The sequence below is a fragment of the Atta colombica genome, unplaced genomic scaffold (assembly GCF_001594045.1).
Source record: "Atta colombica isolate Treedump-2 unplaced genomic scaffold, Acol1.0 scaffold164, whole genome shotgun sequence".
Classification (NCBI taxonomy): domain Eukaryota; kingdom Metazoa; phylum Arthropoda; class Insecta; order Hymenoptera; family Formicidae; genus Atta; species Atta colombica.
This window is the reverse complement of record NW_017259255.1, coordinates 1,590,152-1,602,355: the sequence shown is the minus strand read 5'-3', so window position 1 is coordinate 1,602,355 and position 12,204 is coordinate 1,590,152. Positions and strand designations below refer to the sequence as shown.

Genomic DNA, 12,204 nt, shown 5'->3' with positions numbered 1-12,204 from the left:
TATATATATATATATATATGTGTATGTACATATGTATAATATAGTAAAATACATATAAAATATTGACTGATAAAAAATTATAGCAAGTTTGATAAAAAAATCTTTCTTTAGAACATGCCTTTTGCTTTGTTGTAAATAGGGATGCATCGAAAAATATCCATATATATCCGGTATTATCCAGTTTGTTTACTATCTGGTCGGATATTATTAATATTCGGCTAAAATTTTATATTGAAAGTTTATGTCATTGATACAGAATTCTATTCTTTTCAACTGAACTTCTTTCACAGTTTACTTTCTTCTTTTCGTTTTCACTTTTAGGAGATAAAAAAAATTATTATCATTATTTTTCCTTTGCTTTTCTTTTTTTTTTAGAATTTTGGAAAATTTGTACGCATATTCGGAAAAATATCCGATCGGATATTCGATGTCACATTCTTTTCGGATATTCGGTAATTTTACGATCTGTACATCCCTACTTGTTTACTCATTTAACAGTATAAAGTTTGAAACTCAATAAATCTGTTTTCACCGAAATTTTCACTTTTACACTACATTAGTGTGTTCAATCAGCAGATTAAATAAATTCAATTTTTCTATTTTAATAAGGTGGTGGTTGATGTTGATAGGAATGTTGTGGTGGTTGACTCAAGTGTCTCTGTAAGTGTGTCACAAGTTGAGGCGTTGGTTGTTGGCCACCAGCAGCACCTTGTTGCTGCTGTTGCTGCTGTTGTGCAGCCTGTTGCTGCTGAGCTTGTTGTTGTTGCTGCTGCATAGCCAACATCTGTTGCCTCATACGTTGATTTATCGCTTGTTGCTATATAAAGATAATAAATAACAACATTTTGCAAATTCTTTATAAATATTGCACTTTTGCAATATATCTTATGATGATGTCATAATGTGATATATGATATCGCAGACCATACCTGTTGGAATTGTTGATTTTGCTGCAAGCTGACATTGGCCGTACCTACACCCGTTACGCCTACTGCACCTGGTTTTCCAGCGGATTGTCGGTACGGAGGAGCAGGTTGGTTCTGAACACCTGCGCCCATTGGTCCCATTGCGTTCATCGTTACATTTGGCGCCTAAAGAAACAAGATATATTTTCTAGCATATCATTAAATTTTAAAAAATGCAATTATTATGAGCTTTCTACAATAAGCCATACTATAAGAAATAAGCGACAATAGAAAAATATAGAACGAATCCAGGATTCGAACCGAAGCCTGATCTCTTTCATATTAGATAGAAGACTTCCATCGAGCCACACAGTCCTAACACTGATAGCTTCTCTGTTGTACCTATTTCCTCTAAATTTCTTACAATTACCTAAGCTTTAAATCTTAAACCATAAGAAATTGATTAATTATAGTCGATTAGTCTTCTCCCATTTGACTATGACTGATCCATTTCTTACAGCTTAAAACTTTAAACTTTGATAATGACTTATTGTAGAAAGTACATTATTCTTATGCCATTATATTCTAAAGATAATGTCATTATTATCCTAAACATAAAAAATATCATTAAGAAGCTACAGAATTAATACATCGGTTCAATTGTAGTTTATTTGTTATATTGTATATTTGAAACAGGTCTCTTCTTTGTGATTGGTTTAACATACACTTGTTATATTTAAAATCAAATAGATACAGACATACTTATTTGAAGTTTAGTGAAAGCTCGTAAAAACAAGATAAAAAATTTTAGTAGTTCAAATACAGCGATAAAAATTAAAGAACAAATCTAAAATTGTAAATGAATAGAATTGAGTTATTTATCTTATGTCATTATAATGTTTAAAACATATACTTAAACATACCTGTAAATATGGCGGCCTTGCAGCACTAGGCTGCATTCTTTGTTGTGGTATATACTCTTGTCCCCTTTGTGGACCCATCATTTGCTGCTGATTAGGGAACATCATACTTTGTTGTTGATTCAAGATTCCTTGCTGCTGTTGCTGCTGCTGCTGCTGCTGCTGCTGTTGAAGCAACTGTTGCTGTTGCTGTTGCTGTGTTTGTTGCGACGTCTGTTGCTGTTGCTGTTGTTGCTGCTGCATCATTTGTTGTCCGCCATATCCCGCATAATTTTGATTCATACCTATAGAGAAAAATTAATCCAAGTACGTTTAAAAATTATACAAATATTGATTATATCTAATAAGACATTAGCATTTAATGCATTAGATCTGTTTTTTATTCCTGCACTTGAACTAGTACACACAGTGCAATAAGTTGAAGTGAAAAAAAGATATACTAGTTCAGACTGTAAAAATAAACTCTGTTCACTAAAAATAAAGAATAGACCTATTATAGTTAAGTTGTTCTACCTTTTAGATTCAGTTTCACAACTTACGGTTAACTTTTAATCGAATCAACTTGTTTCTCATCTCTTTCTAATTCTAGAATTGGAAAGAGATAATGAATAAGTTGAACCTTAAGAGTTAACCGTGAATTGTGAAATTGGGCCTTAATAAACTTCAGCTCATTGTCTTACTCTCTTATGCTCTTACTCTTTTACTCTTTTGTTTACCAAATAGGAATATTATCACATAGTTTATCTAAAAATGGGACCTACCAATTGGCTCTATGACTACTAATATTATATTTTTTCCATATTATTTTAGTAGTGTTTTTTCTTGGCTGCATTAGTGCAACACTCAGAGAGAGACAATGTCATGGAATTAATAAGGTGAAACATTGCGCATAATGGCGGTAGCAATACTAAAAATAATCAAATGTTCCCCAATATGTACTTTCCTACTTATACAATAATAGCACTTATACTGGAACAACCAATCAAATGTTATCCAAATTCTTTCTCTTACACATATACAGGAGTGTGCTTCACTTTATTAATTCCACCATGGACAGCGTAGTGTTTCCATGGCTGGTGATAAGCATGCATTCGGCATGTATTTCTATGGCTACAGCTATTGCTAATGCAAGTTTTATACATGAAGGGATTTTGCTACATGATCTCTTTGAGACGGTGTAGAGCCAGTGTGACATTTAAAATTTGATAATAGAAATTAATCGGGAACAGAATTTTAGTATTTATACTTTTTTCATATTAGATTAGACCTTTACTTAGTATTTCATAATATGTTGCCCTTATTTTACTCATTATAATTTTAATGTTAGAAAAATTAATGTAGATAACTTAATAAGACTACTAAAAATGGTAGATCGCTCGAAGAAATTCAAAATAAAATTAAATAACAATTAAGACATGCTTCTTTCTGCTAAACACAATTCTTGATCGATAACATCCTGAGATCTTTTTCTTAATTTGTACCTTGTTGAATTCCAGCATATATTCCTTGTTGCTGTTGTTGCTGCTGCTGTTGCTGTTGCTGAGCTGCAAACATGCCTTGTTGTGGATTTATGCCAGGTGCTCCATGCTGCGCTCTCAATTGTTGCCTGATGAATTGCCTCTGCATTCCTTGGAATGCGCCTGGTCCGGCAACTGGTGTAGCGGTTGGTGGTTGTTGTTGCGAGCCCATGAATTGATTGGAGGGTAATCGTAAGCGTAACATATTCGACAAAGCTTGTTTAGATTGATTATTCATCCCTGGTCTCTCATAGCGCGGTCCACCAACTGGTGTAGGTGGTAACTGTTGACTGTATCCATATTGCTGTGCGGGTGTATGAGTTTGCTGATTACTGTACCATTGTTGTTGGGGTTGTGGAGGTTGCCCAGTAAACATTCCGGGCTGTTGCGCAACAGGAGCTTGTTGATTACCAAATGCAATTTGTTGTAATTGAGGTGGTTGCTGTTAATAATGAAAGGAAAGAAGGATAATGTAAAGATAACATTTTGTTTAGTTTTTGTTTGATAATTCTTATCTATCTATTAATTGTAATATATTATTGCATATAATTAAACTTACTTGCATCTGTTGCGATATAGGTGTCGTAGGTGTAGCGGCACCTTTTGCTCGCCTATTATGTCGTTTATTTCTCATAGCTTTTCCTTTACCATTAGTATTTACATTACCAACTCCAGTGCTACCGACACTGCCGCCGACTCGACCTGGTGAATCAATACTCATTGGAGTATCCGCTTTGCCAGGTTCCAATTCTTTCTTGTCTGGCTCCAGATCTTCCGGTGGTAATGGAGGTGGATCTAAATAATGGCTGGCTGGACGAATTTGACTATGCGTATGATATCGCAACAGTTTATGCGCATTTTGATATGTAAGTGGTTTGCGTTCCAATCGAACAGCTCTAAACCAAGCCCAGGAAAGTGGCGCAGGATTTTTATGACCTTCTAAGAGTTCCCATGCCGATACTCTTTGAGAATCGCATACTTGCAATCCCTAATTTTAAGTATAACACATTATACACTTTAAATATGTTAACATTATGGCTGCGTTCGCGCAGCGTGATGTATTTTACTTTCTTTAATATTCGGTGAACAACAAGGATAAAATGATATATCATGTGCAGCATGCATGAAATGGAACGTACTTTATGTCTTTTTGTAATAATGAAAAGAAATATTTCTATAAGTAGAAAGAAATCGATCGTATCAAAAGAAATCGAAATATACCTGTTTCTTATCGATGCTGTCAAATCCAGCGATCTTATTGCCTTTAGTATCAGTCAAACATCCAACAGGTTCGCATGTAATAACTTCCATAGTCAACTTCGGTAACGGTAAAAGTTGTCTTACAAAGCGAATGCTCGAAGAATTTCTATCACCTAATTCTTTTTTCAATTTTTTCATTAGGTTTTGATAGTGTTTTTTATTTTCATCTTTCTCGGACTGCGAATCTGATACTAACGTGGAATGAATCAGTGTTGCTAGCATATCTATAACGGTTGTAAATAATTCTGCATTATTATTCAAATCTATAACACCGTAGCTGACCAATTGAACTAGTAGAATCGCCCAGTCTGTCGTAGCAGTCGTATTTCTTTGTATCGTATCAAACACACCTCCGACGAGACTGAATCTTAATTGCAAAGCATCTTGTAATACTTCTCTAGTTTTAGGGTCTTCGGAACCAATATGTTTCTCCTCTTTACTAGTATTTAAAAATTGCGAAAGTTGTGAATGTAGAGATGTCAATAAACCTTCTCTTTGATCATCCTGACCTTTTAAGCATGTTAAGACAAGTGACAAAAATGGTTGATGATTAAACAGTGAAGGCGATTTAGATCTACCTCTCTCGCGTCCTGCTGTTTTCGACCAATTGCCTGATTCTAATACCTGTCCTGCCACTTTTAAAACTCTGCCTTGTACTGCACTCGGCAACTTGGAGACTAATGGAGCAACTAACCATATAGAACCTGATTTTTTGTCAGATTTATTACTTAAAGTATTGTTCAATTGAAAAACATCGATTGCAGCTTTTGCAACTGTGTCCAACCATTGAGAAAGTTCATTGGAGCTTGGCGTGAATTGTTTGTACATAAGCTGTAAATCTAACCAAGACATTCTTAGACTCCATTGTTCCAAATTTTCCAAAATATTCGTAATATGTGTTTTTTGATCAATAAAAGCTTCGGTTGGCGTTTCAGGATAGCAAATCATATGTAATAATTTTTGAGCTTGTCGTGGTGTCAGCATATTATCTAACAGCATGTCTTGATGACAAAGCTCTTCTGGATTTTGTAAGCATCTTTCCAATACCCATTCCTGACTGCAGATCTGACGCAAAACATGATGAGCAAAATCAGAAAATCCCTTGACATTTTCAGTTGTCATGCCAGCGCTACTACTGGACGAAGACATTGCTAGATCAAGGCCAAGATCATCGCCACCTCCTAAAATATCGCTGGTTCCCAAAATATGACTGATTGATAGTTCACCAGGCCCACTACTGCTTACTCCAACTCCGACTCCAACACTGGCCGGACCACCTCCTTTAGTGGAATGGCTCAAAGGTATATCAACTTTCTTCGGAGGCTGTTTAGCGGCTGTAGCATCTCCCACAACTAATATAGCCTTTAGAACCGCGAGTACTGGTCCTACTCTTATATTATTGTGTGCAGCTGCTAATAAGTGCCTATCGCAACTCAATTTTATGCTGTAACCTCTTGAATTTCCACTTGGAAGCGGATGAGGACTCGTACTGACCGAATATAAAGCCGGTTGCGGACATTCGACGGTTTTGAAGAGTCTCAATAATAAGTGACAAGTTAAACGTGCACCTGCTTCGACTTCAATATCAATATCTCCGCGACCGTCATTACAAGTTTTCACTAATGATGGTAATGCTATATGCACAACGAAATCTTCTAAAGAGAAACAATGCCTTGCTGTAAACATAATAAGTTATAAATTATTAGATTAATAGATATCACAATACATATTTTAATAAATGCAAAACGTTTTTTCGCTTACCAATTAAAATCGATGTAAATATAGCTAAAGAATTGTGTATACTTAAATCTTGTACATCAACTTGATTTAAAACATCGATATAAAAAGCAGAACTGTTGGAAGAGCAACAAAGTGCCATAAGTACTCCCAACCATTCAGCATTGAGAGCATTGCAACAAGCAGTTAATTCTGCGCAAGTTATAGCAATATCGTTTAATTTATCATTATCAGTTTCACTACAAACTGCAACAATTGCATTACAAACGAAACTATAACGATTGGCTGGTGTCTCATTCAACTGTCTCGCCCATTGTGGTTCAATTTTTCCACCTCTTCGTGGACTAGTGAAGACATCCACCATAAATTGCGAATTATAAACGTGACTCGAAGGTGTTGGCTGCAATGTGCTATAGAGAGCAGCACGAATTTTCGGATATGCATTACTAAATGCTTCTACTCCGTGTGATTTTGTTTTCAAGAGAGAACACGTTGAATATAAGTCGTATAAATGCGCTAATACGCATCGTTCGGCAGAACTACAATCACTCGGATTTGATACATGTTTTACTACTTTGCAGAGTAAATCAAATACCGCTGTTGTCTGTTCGGGAGATACTATAATACAATAATTTTTGTATATAATGTATGTATAAAATCATTAAATATATGTATGAAATAGCATTAATACTTACATAACAAACAACAGTGATATCTCCTTAATACGCCGACTATGTATAAACTTAGATTTGTAGTATAACTTCGAACTAATTGACTGTTTCTAGCTGTCAATTGTGCCTCCACTTCTGGTAATTCTTTCAGAATTTGTATACAAACATCAATTAGCCCATATATGTTTAATGCTAGTTCCATTAAATCGAATAGAAAGGCTACATGCTCATGAACTGGTAAATAAGATGAACCAGCTAATGCAAATGTATTCAACATTTCTATTACTTGTGTTGCACATTGCCATGTTACAACATGTTGATCAAAATAACTTAGATTTTGGAATTTCATAGTAACAGCTTCAAAATTAAATTCACTTCGAGAATGTTTCTTTACTTTGCCTCCTTCAGCAACATCAATACTGAATTTTTTCCCAAACAATTTACACACTTCTTTTGTCATTTTTTTAACAACATGTCTAGCCTCATCTCTGATACGTCCAACACCATAAAGCAATACGTGTCGCTGATTGCAATCATGCTGACTACATGTCTCGTCCTAAGAGACATATATATATATACATATGTATATTTATATATAATCAATAAATTAAATATTTATAAATTATATATATACAAAATTTATCAATATTAATATTGTAGCAAATGTATATAATCTATATCTAATAATTACAATAAAATATTTCACAAGTATTATTATAAAGATATAGAGGGATTTATGTCTACTATAGTTGACCTTAAAAATTCATTTAAATTTCATTTAATAGAAAAATATGTTTAAAAAATTACTTGTGGTAGCGGAAAATGAGTGGTGTATAATAAATGTCTACTATGACTTGATGGCATTTTTGAATCGAGACTTTCATGACCTCCGTGACCAGTCAATGCATCCTCTTTGGGACTATCCGGTGCATCCATGCTGTTTTGTTGATCTTCTTTAATATGTTGCAATATCTTATCTAAATCGTCATCAATTTTACTGTCATCATAATCCATAGTACGTCCATGATCCGATACTTCCAATTTAGTCGGCTTTAAATCTATACCCGGAAAAAGACTATCTTCATCGATTGGTTCTCTGTTGCTAGGTGTTCCGGGTTTGCTAGCAACTGGACCTAATTAAAATAAAATTTTATAATTACATAGGCAAATTTGTCAAAATTTTTAGAATATTTTAATCGATAGAGAATAAATCATTTAGGCCCGATTCCAATACAAAATTAACATTAATCTCGATTTAATTTATTCTATATTTTTTTCTAAGAGTTAGAGATAAATAGTTAGAAAAAGATAGCTAGAAAAAGATGAACTTTATAATAAACAAACTAAGTAAAGTCTTAAAGTTTGTATTTGAAATATTTTTACTTATTTTTAATATAATAATATATTACAGCATCTCTTGTGCCAAATAATTACATTAAATATATTTATAACACATCCTTTAATTTTAAAATATAAATCCACATAATTCTTTGTCTCTCAATTACAATTATTTTTTTATAAACTGTGTTAAAATATTTAAAAAATTTTTACATAAATATATAAATATACCTTGTATAAGGTCACCTCTTGAAATAAGAGTACACATGTACGCATCATGTGAGAAAACATCATGCCTTATTAATTCTGAGAACAGATGAACTAAATTTGTAAATTGAGCCTTAGATTGATTCGAAGTATTATCGAGTACCGGTGCGTCCATATCTAAGAATTTCATAAGCAATGGTTGAAAAATTGGAAGTACAGGTGGACTTCCATTACTACATGTGCTGTCTTTATCATCGTTATCATTAGTCTCGCCAGTAGCTTCACTCTGTCTTTTTTCAAGAAGCTTAGCAACCGCCATCGCCCTATGTTCTCCCCAACGTTCAGCACTCACAGCCCATTCACACAAGATTTCAACTACTGCTGAATCCTGTTGTGGATTATATTCTGTTTTTGTGTCACGTTCATTAGAATTATCTTTTGGAGGTGGTGTAAAGATTTTTGCATACAAAGTGTCAAGAGAATTAGAGGCGTCCATTTTATCAAAACTGTGCCGATCAAGAGCATCCAATGCAGCTAATACTTTAGTAGTTGTTGTTCCAGCACTGCTTTGCTGCCACTTGTCACATGACCATCTACCTTCCGCTGCCTGTGATCGAGCTCTTATATTTTCTTGTGCAATTCTTAGTTGTTTCATTGTAGGATTTCCAGAACTCGCGGGTGGACACGGCAAAGCTGCAGGAGGACATGGTAAATAATCTAAAGGTGATCCATTCAAAACTGATGGAGCTTTTCCCTCACCAACGCTATTCCAAACCAATGCTGTGGGACACTCTAATGTTATAACCTAAAATTCAATAAATTTCTTCACATAATAGTATTAATTCTTATGACAAACAATATTAATTAATAATATAGAATGATAATGACTGTCATGTTACCTGTATTATAGTAGATAAACTGTAAATTACATCTCTGTGATGTGCACAAGTCAAATAATCATTAAAAGCAACTGTCAAGAGATTTAATGATCCTTGGACAGCAACAGTAGTATCCTTACTACCATTAACTTCATTCTTAGTAATGGACGGACTCTGTGGATTATTGTTGCTCTCAACATTATTGCACATATGTGCCAATTTACGACAGCATAAATATGCCAATCGTCTGGCTAGTAATTCAGATTGTATAAACTCTTCCAAATATTGCAGAGCTAATGGTAATAAGAGCTTCAATATGCCATCTTCCGAGGGAGAAGATCTAATTTTATCTAGCAATTCGAGAATCCACTGTAGCAATTCTTGTCTATCCAATAAGCCTTCTTCAAACATATATTTAGCCAATTGTACGCAATAATGCCATTGTTTAAGCGCTAATTTATGCTCTTCATTCATTGTACTGCCTGTCACAGATTGACTGCTCGAGGTAGGTGTGGATGGTTGATTATTCCCAGTGCCATTGCTTGTGTTATTGCTTGAATTATTATTATTATTATTATTAACACTGTTATTGTTGCTGTTATTGTTGCTGCTGTTGCTGCTGCTGTTGCTGTTGCTGCTGTTTGTTCCAGTAATCCCATTGTTGTTGCAGGAATTGTTTGTCATATTATTATTATTACTAGCAGCTACATGATTGCCCATGTGATAGTACTCTTGCAACTTAGACAATTGATCTTTCAAAAATTTTATGAGAGTGCCTGTCCATTCTACCATAATAAAAATAATCATATTTTTAATATCCTTCAAAATAAAGATAAATTTTAATTATAATAAAGCAAATAATGTAATAAGTTTAATAAAAATATAACATATATTAACCTCCATAGCAAAAAACATCATAGTTACATTGTAACAATCATGATTATGTCATGGTAACATACAAATGTCACCACTTTATCACAAATGTGATGTCACAACAATGTCATAATGATGTACATCTTTGTAACATGCATTATTTTGTTACGACAATCTCACAGTGACATGATATTTTCTTTCTGACTCTATTGTGATCTGCATAACCCTTGCTATGGAGGAATAATTTAAATATAATTCTTAATATTATACTTCTACATATTTTTCAATTGTATTAACAATAATTTTTTTTAAATTGATCAACAGTTTTTGGTAACAAAAAATAAAATTACTTACCTGTAGTTGGATCAGGCAACTGACGCTTCTTTATCTTGGCTTCTGAGACCGCAACTGTATAAGCAGAACTAAGCTTGATAAACCAAGCTGCCCTCAGCATTGGTACTTGATACTCACAAAGCATCATAAAAATCTCTTCCTTTTTATTGAAGTTCGGAGCCTTTTTTGCAAGAGTGACTAGCGGCTTGCTGCCCGAAAGATCCTTGAACCATGCTTCAATGCCATTCTTAGTCCTTGCTGTTACTGGCCAAAAATTGTCTTTGGGATTGATCTGCTGTCTCTTCCTACCAGTGTCAGGCATTGTCGCAAGCTCTTCCTTCTTGGCGAGAATTGCATTGAAATATGCACCAACTTTAGCAGCAGTGACATTATAATTTCTGCCTGTTCCAGATTCATCTGTTAGTTGGGTCGTAGTTGCCATAAAGCCATGTTTCACATTTGTAAGCGAGAGCTCGTCCTCCTTTTGCTTCAATTCTTGAGGGTAAACATCTGGGGGACCCAGCCTCGGCCTCTTCAGTGGCCTTTTCTCATACAATATTCCCATCATGATATAATTAGACGCAAAAAGATACAAAGTCGTTAAATAATAAAAAATCGATCATGAGCATTGTCAAGCATCAATATGAACAAGTCCTCTGTATTAATTACAGAGTATGCACCATGTCACGCAATGTCTATCTATCGACATCGCAGGTTTTAATTATATTTTTGCGCATTATCACAATTATAACATTTACATCGAGCCGCAATGAAACTGTCAATGTCACCGTATCATCGAGGCAGGATATATCGTTGAAATACATATATGCATCATGAAAGGATCAAGAGCGAGCAAACTGGAGCAAATATATTTACATAATTGCACTGCTCATCTTGCTTCCAGAATATCTGTGAACGCGCGCACGAATGTGGTGATGGCTTATCTCAAAAACTACAGATGTTTCAATCTGTTTTTAGCTAGTGTCTATGTACGGTTTCAATTCACGTCAATTCACGTTAGACATGTTTATCACCATTCAATAATTAAATATCGAATATTCAATACAGCTCGATATAAAAATATCGAAAATTCAAGATAAAACATCAATTACACATTTTTTAACTATTTATATTAATTTTTAATTTTCAGAAATATTTTTAATTTTAAAGGTTTTGAATCCAGCTAAGAGCCTCTTTTATCAACCCTGATTAACGCTAATCGATGGTTAACTCAATCACGATTGCCAATGTTAGAACAAACAATAGAATTAGGATAAAATCACACGGTGCGAATAGGACTGTGAGAGGAATAGAGAGGGCGCCATTGAAGGAGCGTTTATATTGACCGTATGCCGTATTTTGTAAAAATTGACCAATCAAGTATTCCCTTCTTACCGCCGAATAAGAGGGGAATATTTGACTGTAATTAGTCAATTTTTACAAGGTTTGCCGCGTCGCATGCTCCAAATTAACCCAGAGGGCACTTGGATCACAGGTAAACTGGCGATTGGAGTTGCATTCATGTGCTCCAATGTTTAGTGACATGAACGGATTTAGGACAAGCA

The 12,204-nt window shown here is 34.4% G+C and overlaps 1 protein-coding gene across 1 annotated transcript; it reads right to left on the bottom strand.

Annotated features, from left to right (window-relative positions):
- Positions 1 to 356: 356 nt before the first annotated feature.
- LOC108686096 (mediator of RNA polymerase II transcription subunit 12) lies at positions 357 to 11,207 on the bottom strand. The gene is made up of 12 exons (XM_018191184.1): positions 10,661 to 11,207; positions 9,455 to 10,218; positions 8,580 to 9,360; positions 7,818 to 8,143; positions 7,035 to 7,566; positions 6,364 to 6,957; positions 4,564 to 6,278; positions 3,902 to 4,330; positions 3,307 to 3,784; positions 1,829 to 2,109; positions 930 to 1,091; positions 357 to 817 (listed from the first exon to the last, which is right to left on the bottom strand). The coding sequence occupies exons 1-12, from the start codon at positions 11,205 to 11,207 to the stop codon at positions 602 to 604; spliced, it is 6,825 nt and encodes a 2,274-aa protein (XP_018046673.1). The 3' UTR covers positions 357 to 601.
- Between the last annotated feature and the right edge of the window lie 997 nt (positions 11,208 to 12,204).

What these genes read in the sequence shown, in the direction of transcription:
- LOC108686096 (XM_018191184.1), bottom strand. Translation starts at nt 11,207, where the DNA reads ATGATGGGAATATTGTATGAGAAAAGGCCACTGAAGAGGCCGAGGCTG. An exon ending in GTTTATCTACTATAATACAG is followed by an intron (nt 9,361 to 9,454) that starts GTAACATGACAG and finishes ATTGAATTTTAG; the next exon opens with GTTATAACATTAGAGTGTCC. An exon ending in CAAGGCCGCCATATTTACAG is followed by an intron (nt 1,092 to 1,828) that starts GTATGTTTAAGT and finishes TTGTTTCTTTAG; the next exon opens with GCGCCAAATGTAACGATGAA.